This window comes from Centropristis striata, chromosome 18 (assembly GCF_030273125.1).
Source record: "Centropristis striata isolate RG_2023a ecotype Rhode Island chromosome 18, C.striata_1.0, whole genome shotgun sequence".
In the NCBI taxonomy this organism is placed as follows: Eukaryota; Metazoa; Chordata; class Actinopteri; order Perciformes; family Serranidae; genus Centropristis; species Centropristis striata.
The window spans coordinates 9,235,017-9,255,982 of NC_081534.1; the positions used below are offsets into that span (position 1 = coordinate 9,235,017).

General features: G+C 41.4%; 1 protein-coding gene across 1 annotated transcript; it reads right to left on the reverse strand.

The window, feature by feature from the left end:
* Nucleotides 1-380: 380 nt before the first annotated feature.
* On the reverse strand, nt 381-19,430 carry LOC131990660 (sacsin-like). The gene is made up of 7 exons (XM_059355744.1): nt 19,399-19,430; nt 15,050-15,137; nt 14,775-14,886; nt 14,165-14,311; nt 12,626-14,057; nt 12,288-12,376; nt 381-12,183 (listed from the first exon to the last, which is right to left on the reverse strand). The coding sequence occupies exons 1-7, from the start codon at nt 19,428-19,430 to the stop codon at nt 1,232-1,234; spliced, it is 12,852 nt and encodes a 4,283-aa protein (XP_059211727.1). The 3' UTR covers nt 381-1,231.
* Nucleotides 19,431-20,966: the final 1,536 nt, after the last annotated feature.

Below are 20,966 nucleotides of genomic sequence, written 5' to 3' on the forward strand. Positions count from 1 at the left end.
TATCACCATGGCAACGTGTTGTCACTAGCAACTCGTCAGCATAGTGACAGACAGGGAGCAGCTGCAGCAACAACCTCACACACATCATAAACATAATAAATCACTGGAATATGGGGGAAGCTTGCTCGTGATCGCAGCTTCTTTGATGCGAACGCGCAAACAGCAATATTTTAATTATGGAAGAATCTCAATAAGTGAGTTGCTACCCAATTACATTAATATGTACTTTGAAAGTCCGTAAAAAAAATGGTAATCAAAATCCCCCAAACTTCTTTATATTTGCATTTCATAAAGTCTTACAGTGGTTACATTGATCCTCAGTAAGTAGTTATAAATGAAAATGAGCCATAACATTTCATTTTATTCATTTATTAGGGCAACACACATTAACTGTTGTCTACATTTCTGTAAAAATACACCAGTGATAGCCAGCTGGCTAACTTTCAAATGCTATCCTTTGGAAAGATGTTTTGAAACCAGAAGAAACAAGTTTATATTTTCATAACAAAGTAATAGAGATTATATTTGTTAACATTGAAAAAAAAGTTAACATTTTTGTTACAAAGTAATACAGAGTTTATACTGGTCTTCAATTAGTTATAAATGTTCACAACACTGTAAAAAGATTATATTTGCAATTTCATAACAATGTAATAATGAGATTATCTTGGTTTTACAATGAGTTGTCATAAATTACAACAAAAAAAGTTGACACAGGCATTTTCTTTGCAAAGGATTACCTTGGTTCTTAATGAGTAGTTATAAATGTTAACCTTGCAAAAAACAACAACATATATTTGTCTTTTTCATAATAAAACAATAAAGAAATTAAATTGGCTCTTAATGAGTAGTCATAAATGTTTACATAGAAAAAAGAGCTTTTCATTTTCGATACAAAGAGATGGAGATTATATTCACCCCTGATTAGCTGTAAATATTTACAATGGAGAGAAAAAAGAAGAAAAAATACATATGTTCATAACAAAGGAATGCAGAGAGCTCATTGGTTCTCAATGAGTTGTCATAACTGTCTACAACTCACAGTTTCTTTGATATTTACATTTTCAGCAGTTACTCAGAAATAAAACAATCTTTCTGAAGAATTCGCATAGCATTTTCCTATCCTGTTTCACAAAAAAAAACATTTTTGTTTATATTTTTGTTATATTATCACAATATGGATGTGAAAGCATCTTGAACTGACTCTGCTAAAACTGTTTGTCCCACATCCCTAGTTCACATATGCCTCTACTTTACTGAGAAGCTCAGATGCCTTGTCCAGCGCCAACATTTCATTCTCTGATTTGAAACGATCATTGGGAATATGGGGAAATGGATGGCAGTTTGGATACTGAGTCTCTTTGGCGTCCACTCCCAGTGTCTTCAGATTCTGCACAATTTCAGGCAGAACTCTCAGTTGGAGGTTGTAAAGGGAAACTTTTGCAGCAAGGGCTGAAATAGAGCAGTCTGTTGGATACTGGCCATCCTTTTTATACTTTGCAGCTATGAGAGACTTTTCCACTGCTTGATGGATTTTGAACAGACACCACTCTGTGCTTGCCCCACTCATGTCTTTGTGAGCTGCATTGAGATCACAACGAGCTTGTCTACACCAGCGCTGGGCCTCCCCTCTGTTCGGCTTCGGGACATCATTATGGGTCCAAAAGTTGTAGGAGCCTCTAGAGAACTGCTCTCGACTATTTCTGTGATGCCTGGCTTCCTGATCCCATTGCCGATAATGGTTGCGGAAATTAAAGTTTCCACTTGGGGAGGACGAGCTGGCACTATTGCCTTTGCCCTTGCCTTTGCTGAGCTCATCAATTTGATTCTTCAAGTATATGAATGCCTCAGTGGCGAGAAGTGGGCAGTCAGGGGTTTTGTCAGGATGCCATCTAAGGTACAGTCGTTTGATGGCTTTATCCCTCTCCTCCCTAGGAAGAGTCCAGATCTCTGCCAAACATTTGTCTATTTCCTGTTTAGCTTCTTCAATAGTGGCTGGTGAGGATCTTGTAGATGAGGAACTTGTAGTTGATGGTTGGGAAGAATGTGGCAGAGCTCCTGGTAGTGGCACCAGATCCGTGCGAGAAGATTTGGCAGATGTGCAAGTCCTCTCCTCAGGTTCTGGCTTCTTCGGTCGTTTAAACTGATACAAGTCAAGGCAACTGACTTCAACTGGCTCATCTTCTCCAATATCTATCCTGTATCTCTGAGAATAAAGTCCAGCCTGCCTAGGCTGTTCTTCAGCAATAACTGCATAAATATACTTGTTGTTAGTGCTGTAGCCAACATATTCCCCCTCTTCAAAGTTATTGAGGATGTTCATGTCTAAGGAATCATGCCATTCCTCAGGAATTTCTGTTCCAGGGGGCGGTGGATTGAGGAGCATGCTTTCAGTCTCAGGACTGTCATGGATGCTATTCTCAGCCAGAGTTGTCAAAACATGTTGCAGGCTGTCACACATGAGAAGTTGGCCGAGGACAGGGAGATGGTCTGATCCCATTCTGTTTCCTAAAAGAGCATTAATCTCCTTTGCCAGTTTCATACAGATGCTATTTTTCACCATGAGAGCCATGTCATTGTTGTGTTTCAAGTAAAATTTGTAACCTTGTTGATTTTTTTTGACAAAAACGTTGGTTTCAATAGCAGTTTTATGTAGTGGCTGTTTATTCACAAACAACTTTGTTATCAGACTTCCGCAGCAGACAATCTGAATACTGCCAAAAGTCTTTTTGCACATGTCTGTAGCATCTTCTGGTGTTATTTCTCCTCGAGACTGCTGCATTATAAGACAAATTAGTCCATGTGTGAATGCTCCTGAAGACAGATGTTTCTCAAACCATCCACTAAATTCACAGTGTGGCACAAGCTCACAAAGCTGCATGCATTCTTCCTCCACTCTCTCCTCTGTGATTTGAGTCAGCATTTTAGGCCTAAATTTCTCAGGCAGCAATTGCAACAACCATAGATGCTCATATCTGTTTTTGCCTAAATTACATTCACTGAGTTTCTCAAGCAACAAGAACTCATTCTCCAACGCTTTTTCCAGCCTTTTGGTCTCAAACGCTGTGTCATTGTAGTAGAGTGTATGTGAGGGGTATAATTTACCATCTACTGCAGGAAGATACAAAGTCTTTACATCGTCAACAAGCGACTGGTCTCCTGGAGTTTTGATTAACTTGAAAAACTGCTCGACAGCACGTTTCACAGTTTTCTGTTGGTTTGGGTTTAGTTGCGCTTTTTCACAGGAATCCACATAGACTGCTTCAAGAACATTACAATACTGCACTGTAGTAGGTTGGTCCTTTACACCAATTTTCTTGAAGAAGTCTCTGAACATGACATCCTGCGGCGAAATGTTGTACAAATATGGCCTGAAGTCACGGTAGGGGAGTGAAAAAGACGCATCATCAGGTCTCACGAGTTCTTTGTCTTTTTCAACCAACACAACAGGAAGACCAGCCAATGGTTGGCCTTCAAACACATTTGCTTGAAGGTAGGCATAAGCACTTCGAAACACCTCAGCACGTGTTTTGATCAACTGGTCAGTTTTACACAGCGACTGACAGATGTTGCTCATGTTACTGGTTACACAGAGTGTAGGTGGGTTTTCATGAGCTCCTGCATTTTTCATCATTTTCAGGAACTTTTGTGACTTATAAACTGGTATGTCTATAATTGGCATTGATGACCAAATCAGTTGCTGATGCTTGGCATTGCCATCCATCAAAGATCCTCTGATTTTAACAGCAGTTTCCTCAGCAGCAAATGGTTGATGATAGTTGCACAGTTCTTTTTGAATTTTCACTGGAAACATGAACTTGATGTCAACTATGCTCTCCAGCAACCCTTCCTCTTTGTTACTGTTACTCACTGTAGTCCAGGCTGCTTTGAAAATTAATGATGATTTCTGTTTCAGCTCCTTAAGTTGGCCATTTCCTTTTGCTTCAGTTTCTAACTGCTGTGCAAATGTTATTATGTCATCTTTTGACACAATACACTTCATTCCAAGGTCCCTGAGTAAGTCTTCCAGTTGTTTTCGTGTGTGTGGATTTTCTTCACACAACTCATTCCAAAATCTCTTAGGCACAAATCTCTCTTGGGGCAACATCTTCTGATATAGCTCCACACCTTCATCAAAGTAGTATGATGCTGTCTCCAGACTGCCTTGAGAATTGCGAATCAATTTCACCGTCTTCATTGAGGAGATGATTGTGTCCTTTTCATCAGAAGATTGGAATGGAAGTGACAGTAACAGTTTGAGACAGTGAAGCATCTGTATCTCTGTGAATGTGTGTACGGCGGGTAGAATGAACTTCATGAAATAGTCCATATCAGTCAGGTTTTTGATGTTCAATGTTTCTGACAGACTGCAGTTCTCTGGATTGTTTTTGAGAAAAATGCTGTTACTGTTGGGCAGATTGAACAAATCTGGAAATGTCCTTGAATAGTTGCTGTTGAGGATAAATACTTCTTCAAGTCCATCAATCCTCATTCGGTTACCATCTACTGTTTCAAATAATGGCAAGGATTTGAGCTTTCTCTGGTATGCTTGCTTGTCTTCGGACTTTGATACTCCAGACTGCAGGAAACACTGAAGCTCTTTCATCTCATCAATGGAAAGCTGGGGAAACTCTGAGCGGTTAACGTTGTAGACCTGGTCCAACACACAGCTTTTATCATTTACATCCATAAGTTCTGAGTGGGGAAGTAAACGATCCTGCAGGTCTACAATTATCTTCGAGAAAAACACATTGTCAAGCTTCAAAAAACCAAGTTTAAAGAGGATGCCTGATATGTCATGGTCTGTGGCAGACTGAATCACACTCGGCATGTCTTTCATCGTTTGCAGGAAGTGGTTGTTGTTCAACCTTGGACACACAACCGGTAAGATGCAGCATTCACTGAAGAGTTTCCTCACATCACTGAATGTGGGACTTTGTTGATCACCACTAAAAGTTGCAGGTTTAATTTGACTTGTTAAGAATGCCCAAAGGGATTTCAGCCAGTCCAACATGTTCTCGTTTGGGACATGAAGACCACTGTGCAGATCAACTTCACAATTCTGAAGACACTGCTGAATTAACGGCTTCAGATACTCTGCTGCACAGGGAAATGTCAAGCTTTTGACAAGGTTTAAAGTTTGTAGAACTTCAATGTGGTCTCTATTGGTCTTATGATCTGCAAACTGGTCCTCGTAGCCAGAGAACAGACTGTCATATCTTGATATCAGCTTGGGAGTTTTGGAGTTAAACACTCTCAAAACATTATCTCTTGTGAGAAGAAGTGGAAGCCCACTGAGTGGACTGAAGTTGGTCTTTTTCAAGTCAAAATCTCTTAAGCAGAAACTCAAGAGCTTTGAACATCTTGTTGGATCTTTGATCAGAGTGACACTTATGGGCAGGGGTAAACCCTCATCTGTTTGGGTTGAGTCATTAAGGCTTTTCTCTCTTAGGAAAGTCTGCACAGTTGAAGGATTCACATCATTTAGTTCAATGCCAGCAGATTTGAAACTTTTCCAAACTTTTTGCATTGAAGGAGGAACCAATTTCATTCCAAGATCCTCCAAAATGGGATTAATCTCATCACTTATCCAATGTATCAGGTAAGGTGCCTGAGTTGTTTCAGTTTCTTTGACATCACACCAGTTCAAAGAGTGCTCCCTAAATTCATGGCCTGCAATTGTTTGTGTTGAACTCCTCAGAAATGGAATCACATCCAGGCCTCTTTCTTTGATTGATCTGTATACCTCATGTATCATTTCATGCCAATCCTGGCCAACATCTTTAGACACAGTTGGCCAAAAACACAAGAAGTGTGACTCAATATGTGCAGGATCAACTTTCTTTTCTGCAGTGCTAGGGCTGATGTAATGAAGGAGATCTGCATACAGTGGAGCAATGACATTGTGTTTCAAGTATTCATTCCAGTTAGATTTTAGACCCTGTCCATCTTCTTTCCAAAGGTTTCTCCTGGCAGAATCTACCTCAAAGTTTGCATTGACATGCACTGGCAGTCCAGTTTTCCCCGGCAAAGGAAGTGAACAGAAAGCTTCTCCCTTAAAATCTATGGCACTGGGTGGAGCCACATCTGAACTCTTGTTGATTTTTGAGCTCACCTGTGCTGCTATGGCTGCTTGGGGAAGTTTCTCCGATGGTGTTACTTCATCATCATCACCACTGTTTTTGGAAAAGCCAAACTGCTCTGCAATGATCCATCTAGTTTGTCTTTCATCTGAGGTTGAAATCAAGGTTCCATAAATTACCTGCTCAGGTGTTACTGGTATGTCCGATTGCAGCGCAATTTGTTGAAGTTTGACAAAAGCATCTTTTCTTTTTTTGTATTTTTGTGGCAGGCTTTTTTCAACCGTGAAGATTGTTTTGAGTTCTCCTGAATGCTCACTGATTTCATGGACTTTTATTTTGCAGATGTTTTTCAGAAACAGAATTAGTCCTTCGGGATCTTTTGAGAGTTCTGAGCATAGTTCTTCCATGTCACGGTCAGTGACGCCCTGATGTGATATTTTAGAGTTGTTTGCCATGGTACCCATCCTCAGAGGTAATCTGAACATTGTACCCTCTTTAAGAGGAAATTGGTCTGGAAGAAAGGATTTGTAGATGTCCATGTACATGTTCTTGAAAGTGTTAGCTAGTGTATAGCCAGTGCCAGCTGGTGGTTTGTCTGAATAACTTTCAATATATTTTCGATTGGGATCAGAAATGCAGAGTAGCTCATCTCCAGTGAGGATTGAGGGGCAGTCAGTCAGATGGTAAACAGAGTTGAATCCTACTCCAAACTTCCCTGTCTTCCCTGGAGAGTTGTGCTTTCCTCCTTCTCCTAAATGTTGAATTCCAGCCAGGTCAGCATCAGAAAACACTTTGTTGTTGAACACACATAGTGCTGGACCTTGCAATTGGTTCCATTTCTTCCCAAATGTTTTTTCTGTGCCATGCCGTCGCCTGTCCCAAACAAAGTTTATTTCGGTTGCCTCTGCATCATCAGCATTTTGGATAAGCTCTTTAATGATATCCTTCTTTGCTGGATAGCCTGAAATTATGTTTTTGATTCGAACAGTCAGATCTTCATGCTGTTCAAACTCAAAAGCAAATGGTGAAATGTTCTCAATTTCATAGTTTTGCAGGGTATAATGCCTGGTTGTTTTGATTCCAAAGTGCTTAGCCATAGAACGTGAGATATGCTCGTGACATAATGTGACACCTGGAGCGACTGGCATCCATGGACTGTCATTGTAAAACATCTTGCTTGCAGGTTGTAAAACACCATCTTTGTTTGGTATTAGACAGTCATTCGTTTTCTCTTTGGCTTCATGTATGGCTTTTAAAATTGTGAGGCAAATTGACAGGTCCTTCTTTGGTAGGGTCTTGTTACCATGTTGAGAGTGCATCTCCTGGAGTACAGTTAGAAACTGAATGGTTGTAAAACCTTTTTCAACACCTACACATTCCCAAAGCGTCCTGAAACCACTGAAGGCAGATGGAAGTAAATGCAGATGGGGTTTTGCTTCAAATTGCTCATTTTCAGCTACACAACACACATTTGCAAATGTACTGCCGACAAGAATGAAGGGAAATGAATTTGCTCTTTGTGAAATAAAGGTGAAATCCCCATCATCAATGAGACAACGATCCAGAAACCTATAGCATTCAAATGCTATTTTGTTGAGCATGGATCCGTCAATGGATTGAGATTTCCCACATGCTTCTTGAAGCTGCTCAAGCACTTTCTCAGGCCCTGGACTGTCATGGACTCCCAGAATTTGCAGGACTGGATCGGTTTTGTGTATTTCCAGATTGGTATGATCCAGAACATGTTGTGTCATGTTAACGAGTGGGGAGCATTTTTCACTAAATACATCGGTGGGCCTTCTAAGTATGACATTTCTTTCCATTTTTGTATCACCAGGGGAAAATGCTGGGAGAAGTTCAGTCATCCTCAGTGTTTCCCAGTGGAGAGAGTCTTTGTCATTCATATGATCCTTCAAAAGATCAAGAAGGCAATTCAAATGCCCATATGCTTTCTTGTTGTCAGTGGTCCAGGTTTTGGGGATTGTGCTTGCCTTCTCTGTGATGTCTTCCAGTGAGAGATGATCATTAGCCATTCCAAGTTCCAACAAGCGCTGAATCCTTTTGGGGGCGAAAAAGTCATTTTTGGTGCCGCCAAGCAAGCGTCCTCTCTCTGATTCAAAAAGACAGGCCACTTTCCCTGTCGGATTCACAAGTTTCCTGATATACTGGAGCTCTCCGCTTTTTGTAGGGATGCAAGGATAGCGGACCAGTAGACTGTTAATTTCTTTGATGTTAAGGTCAATAGCATGCAGTACGAGAGTATCTCTGCTCTCAGAGTCCATGGTACCAAGGTTGTTAAACACTGCTTCTTGGTAAAACTTGTCCCAGTTCCATGTTCTGTTCAGTAAAACCGTTTCAAGGCCCGACTGTTTGAAGCTATTTCTCAACCACAGTGGAAGAGGAATAACATGGTTGGGTGCTTTTATGTGTTTCTTGCACACTTGCATGGCAAGCGCGAAGATGTCTTTATCCTCCTCAATCCTCTCGTGTAGAAATATGGCATTGTTAATTGAGCACCAATGTTCTCCATCACTGAAGAGCTTTGGACCAGTGGACTGGTGAGCAAGGATGGAGTATAATGCATCAACCAAAGGCTTGAAGGTTTCACTTACTTTCTCTCGATCAGGCCAAACAGTGTGATAACTGTAAGTTTCCAGTTGCTTGTTTTCAGACATTTCCTTAAGTGCCAAAAGTGCAATTATGTATGCCTTCACTACAGGATCCTGAAGAAGGGCTTTGTTCCAGTCATGTTTGTCCCCACTCTCCCACAGACCTTTTCGATTGCTCGTCACAGCAAATGTTCCATTTACATTGACTGGAAGACCTGTGTGAATCGAAAGAGGAAGGAAGCAAAATGCCTGTCCAACAAGATCTGTTTGTAATGAGGCCAGCTTTCCAGTATCTGGATTTTTTTGCAAAGGCACAGCAATCCCCCCAATGGGCAAAGAGAACTTGGCTTGCTTGTTTTCTTGAAGGGCCATTTGCAAAGACTGATGTGTCCCAAAGCAGTTGTACAGGAGCCAGGACTGGACTTCAGTTACACCAGATTGCTGACTGCTTATTTGGACAATGTTGACTGTGCAGGAATCAATTACCTCTTTGCACTTTTTATCAAGTTTCATCAATGATTTCTCAGCTTGGTGCTGCTTTGACACATTGGTTTCATCAGGAATCGTAAACAACTGAATTGTATCAACTGTGGTTTTGGAGACAGTGAGGACAGTTTCTATTTGGTCATCTCTCGGTGGAGTTGATGCTTCGTTTGAGATAGTTAGTAGAGACAGTGTGTTGATGTTTTTCAAAAACAGCAGGTGAGTTTGTGAATTGTTGGTGAAGTGCTGCTGAAAAGAGATGATATCGTGATTGTGATACACTTTTGAACTTATTTCTGACTCAACAGCCTCTTCTTCAGTTCGGAAAGGCAGTTTGATCAAAGTGCCTGGATAAGGTTCAGGGGGACATTGTCTGCTTAAATTACAATCAAAAATGCGTTCATATGGTCCAAACTGACCAGGAAACCAATGAAAAAGTCCCTTCTGAGCGAGATCCAGCTTGATTCCAGGATTTGTTTTATGTTTGATGTGCTTCTTGAGGTGAGTTACATTTGGATCAAGTATGAGAAGAGTGTTGCCACTGAGGATGGAAGGAACATCTGTCACATGATATACAGTGTTGAATCCAAGTCCAAACTTTCCTATTTTTTCCGCCTTGTTTTCTTTTGAGGCAGCTCCAACTCTGACAATATTTTTCCAATCCTCAGGTGTGAACTGCTCATTATTAAATGCCCAGAGGCAAGGTCCTTGGCAAAGGGTCATGTCAGGGTCAATGAGACTATCAGGGTCATCTTTGTGCACTCTGAAATCTACCAAGAATTTGCAGGCTTCTGCCCCAGCATCCTCTGCATTTTGAATGAGCTCCTTGAAGATGTCACTTTCTTCATCATACTCTTTAAGAATGTTTTTAATCCTTGTTGTTATCAGTTCAGATTGTCCACACTGTTCAAATCCCACAAACTCCGGATGGAGGATGTGGGTGCTGAGAAATTGGATATTAAACCATTCAGCAGCTGCTCTTGGGATTTCCTCATGTACAACATGAATTTCTTCCTGGCTGTGCTTCAGCTCTTTCAACCCATTCTTGCTTACATCGCAGAAGACTGCTGTTGACAGTGGTTTAAGGGTATGTTGGTCACCCTCTATGAGGACAGGCACTGGGATGTCATCCTGAACCGTCTTTTTCTCTTTCCACAGCCAGTTCAGAATTTCAATTGACACTTTTACCTCAGATAATGTTGCCAATGGCAGTTGTCTTCCTTCAATGGTTTGCTTGATGGAATGAAGAATACCAATAACTTCTTCATCTGAAAGCAATGTTCTCAGGCCAAACTCCTGGAGCAACTTGTTGTATGCCAGAAATTCCTTTGGGACCTTCCCAATGTAGGCGCTCAGATCAAGATTACATGGGTAGTCTAGGACCAGATCCTGTGGCGATACAAACTGGTTGTGATTCCACAGCCAGGATGTGTCCTTTTTCATCATTGTTGAAAATTCTGAGATGTGGTCTTGCATGTGTTTGTAAATGCTGTGCAACTTTCTCTTGAAATCCACATTTGTGTCCGGGTCAGACATTTTCTGTGCTTTTAATTTCAACACTGTCAAATTCTCTGTAACTTTTTCTGGTGGTGGTAGGCGTTGAAGACCAAGTTGGCTGCTAACTCTGTTACTGAAATTTCCCACCAGAGGCATTGCATGCCCAACAATGTCGTCGTACATAGAATGCCTTATTTCATCTGGACAGAAAAAAAAACAAGTTGTCTGAGATTTGTCGTTAGAGTGTTCACTGCCAGGTTTAGCACATGGGACCCATCTTAACACTTTGAGGTGATGAAGCTGCTCATGAGAGAACTTTGAGAGCAGATCACTAGTATCCAACATCTTCAAGAACACCTTCGCTCTTTTGAGAGCCTCAGCTTGAGAGTTGACCTGTTTACTATCAATCAGTGTGGCGGCATGCAACAAGTGCTCAGGTGACACGTCTACTTCTTTATTTAGCAATCCAAGCACTGTTAGGCTTTGAAGCATCTGTGACGTGTGAGTGTACAATGGTGGGGGAAAGAAATCTGACTCAAAAATGACTTCAAAGGTTGCAATTCTTGGGTCAAAAAAGTTTGAGGCTTTTTTCAGCTTTCCATTCATTTCAATGAAGCTCAAGTCCTTACATCTGCGCCTCAAGGTCTGATTTTGAGAGAAAAGGATCTCGCCATTCTGTAAGATCCAAGTCATGATTTTCTCAGTGTCTTCTTTTCTGCATGCTCCCTTCTCAATACAGTCAATGAGGAGATTGGCTGCTTCTGCAGTATCCATGAGATTAACTTTGAGCAGTTGTAACAGTCTGCGATCAGCCTCAGTTGCACACTGCACAACCGAATCGGGCATGGGGAACTCTGTCGGTACTTTTAGACCAGAAATTAGAAGCACAGCTTGTTTTGATTGAACTGCAACACTTGATCCTTTCATGGTTTGAAACAGAGGCAACTTTGAGAGTAAATCTTTCTCAGTGACTGAAAGAGAATCCAGGCAAGAAAGATAATCTTTCAGTTCTTCTCGTGCTTTTTGAGAGGCAGTTTTGAGTTCTCTGACGACATCCTGAGAATCTAAATTTACCAAGACTTTCATGACACTCCTGGGAGATGGGCATAGCACAAAAGAGTCTAGGTCTTCATGCTTAAGCCACTCATTTCCTGTCACCACTGTGCCACCAACTTTGTTCACCAACTGAGCTATTTGTGTTGGCAAGTTCACCTGCTTGCTTTTTTGAAAAATGAGGGTTGTTTTCTGCTCTAGTCTTGCTAGTGATACAGGCTGACCTACGGACAGAGGACTGACTGGTATTAATGGCATTCTACTGAAATTACTTAACTCTTTGAAGTGAGTGTTGAGAAATTTCCAGAATTCTTGGAGCCAGTCGAAAGGTGGATGTTGACTGCTGCTGATGTTCCAGGTAACAAGCCCTGTCCTCGTCTGCTTCCAGTCCTGTGGCAGATACTTCTTTGTATATTCAGCCACCTGGTTTGCGTCAATGTTGATGACCTTGAATAAATCTGAAAAATAGATTTTGTTTTAAATATATACATAAATGTTTATGGCGTGTGTCAAAAATGCAAAACAACCTTTAAATAACTTGTCTTTAAGATTATATTCCTACTTTCTCTCGCCAGTTCTTTCAGGTGGGTACTGCAGGTTGGAATGAGATCATCTGGGATGAAGAGGTGTTTGCAACATGGTAGCAAGACTCTGCACAAAGAATCCGTTTGTAAGCATATAATCTTAGCGTACAGTGAGTTAACAAATACAGACTTTTCAAACAAAGCAGAAATAAAAATTATAGTAATTGTCAAATAATATACTGAAACAAGTGTGATCTGATCACTATTGGTGATCCAGGAACTGGCTAACATAATAGCCATTTACAGAAGTATAACTTGTGGTAATATATTTAATATAGACTGTAAAAGAGAATAAGGACAAAATTTTAAAACCCACCTTGGAAATTCATTGCTGTCAATTAAAGCAGTGTCCTCCTCTCGGTCTGTGAAAGATCTGAAAGAGCCATCATTGAGTGGCAGCAGTTGAAGGCCCTTGAGTTCTCTGCATTTTCCATCACTCAAAACATATTCCAAAAGGCAGAGTTTATCATCTTTGGAGATGGTGTGCATGTCCATCCTGCGGAGAATGTCCCTAAGGAATGTTGGGGTGACATGTTTAAGGGTGTTGGGCTGTGGATAAGCCTCATTTATAGCTTTTGCGATGTTGTCTGATAAAGTGACAAGATTTTCTCCACAGGAGACCAAAGTCCTTTCAATGGCGGCCAAAATGTCAGAACTTGTTGGACCATTACAGGGGAACACAGCTTCTGATGGAGTGATGAACTGTCTTTCATCTTTGGCAAGAGAGAGGACAGCCACATTCTGTTTGAATAAGTGATCAAGAACATCCAGAGCAACGGCATACCATTTGTCTCTGTGCTTTACCTGGCAGATATCTGGCCACAGATCGTACACGGAGGAGACAGGCAGAACAGATGCTTGAGCAAGCTTGATAGCATCTTGAATGATCATGAGGTATGCTTGTGGAAGCACTTCCTTCATCAGCAACTCGTTCCACACAGCATGTTCGTCATGTTTCTGGTCCTCCTCTTGCCACTTGATGTGTCTTCTGTTGTCTGTGAGGCCAAAGCATGCGTTGACATAAACTGGGAGTCCTGTCTTGTTGGATTCATTGTTTGGGAGGGGGAGGAAGCAGCTCAGTCTACTCTCTCTACTGTCACTCTTCTCCCCACAAGAGAATGCCAAGTCAACTTGAGGGAAAAAACTCAACTTTTTCGCAAGTAAATCAAGCTCTTCTACATTGCCTTCTTTCATGGTACATGTTGTCAAAAGCCACGTTGTTTCTTTGTTGTGTTCTGAGTTTAGGCTTATCACTTTGAACCTTGTTGAACTCTCAGTGATTGACTCGTCTTCGGACTCCAGAAGAACATTTGATGGGACGGAGGATTTCACTTCAAGTCTGCTGTTTACAGTACCATGTACGTCGATATGTATCAAGGACACTGAGATCACGTTTTTCAGGAACAGAAGGCTTAAGTCAGCATCCGCAATGAAGCTGTCAAAAAGCTCAACCACCTTGTTGGAGTCATATAGATTATCTGAGATATCTGATGCCTCTTTGCGCAAGGGGAACCTGAAAACTGTCCCATCGAATTGTTGATTCTCCTTGATGACTTTTGACCATTCTTGTTCGCTCAGGAGTGAAACTATATCATGAAAAGGTTGGAATTGATCATGTATAGTCATAAGATCTTCTTGGTCTTCTGCATCATCCAAAGACCACCGAAAACCTCCTTCTCTGACCCCAAATATTTTTTCTTGGGGGTCCAGAAACCCGAGGTGCTTTGAACTGAATATACTTGGTACATCTGTGAATAGAGTAAAACAGAAATGGTCCCATTAACTTACTATACATGTAAAACAAAAACTTAAACTGAGACTCTTAGGTTTATAGGTTATCTTTATGTAGTTTTACCTGTTATGTGGTAAACAGAGTTGAAGCCGATTCCAAACCTCCCGACTTTGTTTGGATCATTGCGCTTGACACTCCTCCCTGCCGTCTGAATTCCTTTCCAGTCTTCTTGAGTGAACGATGCATTGTTGTAGGCGTAGAGAGCAGGACCTTTGCAAAAACAGACAAAAAATACTTAAGAGGTGCTTATGACTTTTTTAAAAACACTTCTACTCTTACAATCTGGCCAACCACACTTGACTATGGGAGGAAACCGACATGAAACAAGCAGAACATACAAACTTTAAAAATGTTTAAGGCAGATGCGAAAAAATGCTGTAAAATAAGAATGCTTTCAAAAATAGAAAAGTTAATCGTTTATTTATTTTTCAGTTAACTAAGTGCAAAATTAAATGAACAGAAGAAGAATCTGAATCAAATCAATATTTGGTGTGACCACCCTTTGCCTTCAAACCAGCATAAATTCTTCACACCTGCCTAAGATTTTTGCACAGTACTGTATACTATATTATACATAATATAATATACAGTACTGTATATATATTAGTATACATATTATACTAATGTTGATAACCACCTCAGAGCATGGCTATTGTCTGAACACCCTGCATACCTTGGTATAGTCCCAATTCATCAGTCCAAAGGCTCTCAGTCCCATAGCTTCTCTCATCATGGATGAAAACCACTTTTGTGGCTTGAGCATCATCTGCATTTTGAATCAGCTCCTGTGGGGAAAAAATAAAACAGAAATATTAACATAGTTTAACAGATTGAATTTGCAGGGCAGGGAGATCCACTGATATAAAGAATGCTATGTAGTATAATATATAATATGACATTTTTTATACCGTAATTATTATAACCAGTTTTAGAGAGTATTGAACCAACCTTCAAAATTTGTCCACCATCTGGATATCGACGTAGAATATCTTTCAGGTAGTCAATGAAGGGCGGTGCTGTTGCCCCAAAGGACTTTCTGAAAAAAAAAAGAAAAAAGGAGAAGGATTAAAGATTCAAATCAACACAGGGTGTGTCCTCCTCAAAGAGTTGTGCAGCCTGAAATCAGGCATGGCTCCTGACAACTTCAAGTGCTGAAAAAAAGCTCTCATTTCCACACGAACACACAGCTCTCGCCCTTAATGATTGTAGCAGGATGATGCCTGCTGCAATGTCCTTCCCCCTTAACTACCTGGCTCTCAACAGCCAATCACTGCCAGGAGTCTGCCATAAAGGCAGATGGCAGGTAGAGTTACAGCCTCTGACTTTGAGGACCGAGACACGCCCACTTCCTGGTCGTCTCACTTCCGTTCGTCCCGTTGCTACCGGCTGCAGGTATGGTGGCGGTCGCCGCATTGTGTCTGTCTAAACGTGTTTCTTGCTGTTTTTACAAAGACGGTTGTGTCGTAGGCTTGCTCCGGTGTTGGTCCGGCATCAGCAATGGCACTTGCAGGCTGCAACAGTCGTCCTGGTGGCTCCCGTCGCACTGGCCTCTCTCTGTGATCTCCTCCCGTGCGGTGCACACACTGATGCTGCCTGATCGGTAGGTGGACGCTCACATCCCTTTTTTCTTCCTGTCATGTTGTTTGATCAGTCAGTAAAGTGTGTGTATTTATTGCAGGGCCTCGGTGTAACGCTATGGGGAGCGGTGGCTACTAACATTACCCTTGCAGAAAACACTGCTGCTTTGCTTCTACTGGCTTTGCTTCTAACGGCTTTGCCTCTACTGCTTGCTCTACTGTTTGCCTCTGCGACTTTGGCCTCTGGTTGTTTTGCCTCCTTCTGCTGTCCACGCTTTGCCCAACTCATACCTGCCACCAGTTGCTGCTATGGCTGTCGCTTGTACTGCTTCGTCTGTGGTTGCTGCGGCTTCGGGTTTGCTGCGATTTGCATGATGTGCATTGTGGACTTATAATACTAGCTCCTACCTTCCCATGCCCATTCCCCCCCGGTAAGCCTCAGCTCTGAGTTGGCCCCTATTTCCCCTTATGCCAGTATTCTTGTGTTTTTTTAAGTGCTTTTGAATCGTAAAAGCTTGTGAAATAAAAATAATATTTTTGAACTTGGAACCCTGTCTTTTCCTTATAGGTTAACGAACCTGAGTGCCTTGACTTATATATTCTATTCTATCTCAATTACATTACATTACATGTCATTTAGCTGACGCTTTTGTCCAAAGCGACTTACAATAAGTGCAATCAACCTGAGGGTACTAGACTTAGACCACAGGAATCAAGTAAGTACATAACTTTAAGAGCCAACTGTCATCGCTACAGGAGTGCTATATGTTAAAGAAGAGAAAAGAAGAGCCTTTTTTAAAATTTATATATATATATATGCTAGGTGACCATGACTTAACCGAGGTATTGTTGGAAGATTCCCTGGATGAAACTCCCAGGGTGGCGTTGTCTGGCTTCTTTGTACTCACGATTGATTACATTACATTACATTACATTACATGTCATTTAGCAGACGCTTTTGTCCAAAGCGACTTACAATAAGTGCATTCAACCTGAAGGTACTAGACATAGACCACAGGAATCAAGTAAGTACATAACTTTAAGAGCTAACTGTCATCGCTACAGGAGTGCTATATGTTAAAGAAGAACCCACTTGACCCACGCAGGGTGGGAGTCGCCAGCTGTTTGGCTGATGCAGAGCGTAGAGGACGGGCAGGGGTGTAGAGTTTGACAAGGTCCTGGATGTAAGTAGGGCCTGAACCGTTAGCAGCAGAGTACGCCAGAGCTAGAGTCTTGAAGCGTATCCTCGCAGCCACAGGTAGCCAGTGGAGGGAGCGGGTTGTGGGAGGGGTGTTGTGTGTGAAAATTTGGGAAGATTGAAGACCAATCGAGCAGCTGCATTCTGGATGAGTTGCAGAGGTCGGATGGCTTTGGCAGTCAGACCTGCCATGAGGGAGTTGCAGTAGTCCAGACGTGAGATGACCAGCGCCTGGACCAGGACCTGAGCTGCCTTCTGAGTGAGAAACGGGCAGATTCTCCTGATGTTATGCAGCAAGAATCTGCAAGATCTGGTAGTGGCGGTGATGTTTGGGGAGAGGGACAGTTGGTTGTCAAGAGTTACGCCAAGGTTTTTGGCGGTTTCTGTGGAGACAACCACTGTGTTCTGGACAGTGATGTGGTGGTCAGTGGTGGGGGAGCCCTTCCTTGGGAGGTAAAGTAGCTCAGTCTTTCCCAGGTTGAGTTTGAGGTGGTGCAAGGACATCCACTGGGAGATGTCGGCCAGACATGCAGAGATACGTGCTGCTGCCTGTGTTTCAGACTGGGGAAATGAGAAGATTAGCTGGGTATCGCCGGCATAGCTATGATAGGAGAAGCCATGCGAGTGGATGAGGGAGCCAAAGGAGTTGGTGTATATCGAGAAAAGGAGCGTACCAAGGACAGAGCCTTGAGGGACCCCGGTGGTGAGTGGACAGGGTTCTGAAACAGAACCCCTCCAAGATACATGGAAGGTGCGGTCCTTGAGATAGGATTTGAGTAGAGACAGGGCAGAGCCTGACACTCCAAGGCGGTGAAGGGTGGAGAGGAGGATCTGAGGGTCAACAGTGTCGAAAGCTGCAGAAAGGTCCAGTAGAACCACCACAGATGAGAGAGAGGCTGCCTTCGCCTTGTGAAGCTGTTCAGTCACAGCGAGAAGGGCAGTCTCTGTTGAGTGGCCCTTCTTAAAACCAGACTGGTGAGGGTCAAGGAGGTTGTGCCCGTGAAGATAGCAGGATAGTTGGTTGAAGATAGCTCGTTCCAGAGTTTTGGAGAGGAACGGCAGGAGAGAGACGGGTCTGTAGTTGTCCACTAAGGATGGGTCGAGGGTGGATTTCTTGAGGAGAGTATTCACCCTTGCTTCCTTCAGAGAGTTAGGAAAGCAGCCAGTAGTCGAAGTGTTGATAAGATGGGAGAGGAACGGGAGGAGATCCGGAGCAATAGACTGAGAGGTTACAAGGCTGAGCACTTGAGTAGGAGACAGTGGAGTGAATGCTGAGAGGGTGGGAGACGCAGATGGGGAGGGAGGAGAGGCAGGTTGTAAGACTGGATGGGTAAATGAAGAGCGTATGTCCTCAATCTTTTTCAGGAAGTGGTTGACAAAGTGGGTCGGTAGGAGGGAGGAGGTAGGAGGGGGGGTTTGAGGGACCAGGAGATTTCTAAAGATCGAGTAGAGCTTCTTCGGGTTGGAGAATGAGGATTGGATCTTGTTCTGATAGAAAGAGCTTTTTTCAGCTGAGATCAAAGATGAGAAGGCAGCAAGAAGAGATTGGTAGTTGCGTAGGTCCTTAGGGTGTTTAGTTTTCTGCCATTTCCTTTCTGATGCCCGTAGGGGAGCTCTGGTGGCACGCACAGAGTCCGACAGCCAGGGGGCAGGGGAGGACTTGCGTACTTTCCAAGGAGTGAGGGGACAGAGTGAGTCAAGAGAGGAGGAGAGGGTGGCAAGGAGAGTGTCTGTTGCAGAGTTGGGCTGCAGAAGTGAGAATGAGTCCGATGAAGGGAGGGATGAGAGAACAGTTGAGGCCAGAGCAGGAGGAGAGAGAGAGCGAATATTGCGGCGGACCAGTGCAGTATCTGTCGGTGAGGGCAGACAGTCCGATCGGGAGAGTGGGAGGGAGAAATTGATGTAGTGATCAGAGACATGAAGTGGGGTAATAGAGATTGACTTACACCTATAGTTCCGCTTGCCACATTAGCATGAATAGCAAAAATATGAGCTCTATATTTCTTATAGTAATGGTTTAAATCGTATAAGTAAGTACATTTTATTTATAAAGCGCTTTTGACAAGAAATAGAAAAACAAAGTGCTTTACAAGGATATAAAACAACATACAGGCAAACAGAAAACACAATACATCAAGCACATGTATCTATGCATGATAAATTGTTATTATTTATTTTTTTAAAGATATTTTTTGGCCATTTTTGGGCTTTATTGAAAGAGACAGAGTGAAGGGGGAGACAGAGGGGAAGACATGCGGGAAAGGGCTCCGAGCCGGATTCAAACCCAGGCTGCCTGCTTACGAGGACAATGCCTCTATGGTACGCACTCTACCAGGTGTGCCACCGGGAACGCCCCGCATGATAAATTATTATGCATATATAGGTAAGTGCAACAGGTTTCTTCAACGTCTATTCATCAAACCTATGCTGCAAGAACAAAATCTGAAACATAATCCTCCTCATAATCATAATCCTCCCCAAACAAAACAAATAATATAGAAACAAATAGGTGTGCAACTCACCGAGTTTTTTTTTTCTTTGTCTTTGAACTCATCCTTCCTGACTTGGATGCTGGAAGAGAGTCAGAATACAGTGCATTGAAGAACAAACTTTTCATCCACATGTGATATTAAAAGAAACCTGGACCTGCTGCCACATAGTTGATTTCAATATGGTCACCCTCCTGCACACACTTTAGTTTTCTACAGTTTACACTTTTTCCTTTAAGTTTTGTTTACCTAAGACCTTGTGGACATTGCAAATGCAGCCCATTAAATAGTGTTTTTCAGTTTTGTTGGTGGTTCATTAGTCTCTATTTGCAGTGAACTCATTAAATCCATTTCTAAACAGTCTCACGTTAGATTCTTTGATTTCGCAGTTTTTTTTTCATTTGGACTTTTCCTCGTGACTTCAACTTTTTTCTCATTATTTTGACTATTTTCTCGTTATTTTGACTTTGTTCTCGTGACTTCAACTTTTTTCTTTTTATTTTGACATTTTCTTGTGACTTCAACTTTTTTCTCATTATTTTGACTATTTTCTCGTTGTTCTGACTTTTTTTTTTCGTGATTTCAACTTTTTTTTTTCATTTTGACTTTTCCTCATGACTTCAACTTTTTTCATTATTTTGACTATTTTCTCATTTTTACTTTTTTTTCTTCTAATTTTGGCCTTTTTTTCATGATTTCAACTTTTTTTTTGTCATATTGACTTTTTTCATGTGACTTAAATTTTTTTCTTTTCATTTTGACAAAGCCTTGTGAGTTTGAGGAGACATTTTGGAAGGCTGGGGGACAAATCGCACCCCCTGCTGCTGAGCCTTTAAATAAAGGAAGTGGAACATACAAAGTGTCGTGAAGGAGGGGGGTTGACTGTAAATATTTTAAGTTTTTGTTAATAGCTGAAATTATTATTAACTACTATTATTAACTCTGATAGCCGACATATTTTTCCAGGTTTGTGTTTGTTTTTAGATTTTTTTAATGTCTAATAAACAATTGAATATGCCTTTGTTCCCCAATTAGGTCAGATTTTAGATGTAAAACATGTACTGCAGCCTGTACAGCCATGTATATATATGTATATATGTATATATATGTTATGTATATATATATGTATATATATGTTATGCATATATATATATGTATATATGTGTGTATATATATGTATATATATATATGTGTGTGTGTATATATGTGTATATATATGTGTGTATATATATATATGTATATGTATATATGTTTATATATGTATATGTGTATATATATATATATATGTATATATATGTATATGTATATGTATGTATATATATATATAAGGCTAAATATATGTATGTATATATATATATATATATATATATATATAAATATGGCTTTGTTCCCTTATAGGTCATGTTATAGATTTATAATATATACTGCAGACTGCCATTATAGGCCTAATATAACAAACAAATAAATGAAATAATAAAAAGCATAAAAAGAAGCAATGATATGCCTAGCCTGGGACTTGAATATGATATGCCTATTTTGTCCCCTGTATCTTGTGTGAAGTGTCCTTGGGTTTCTTGAAAGGCGTTATATAAATTCAATTT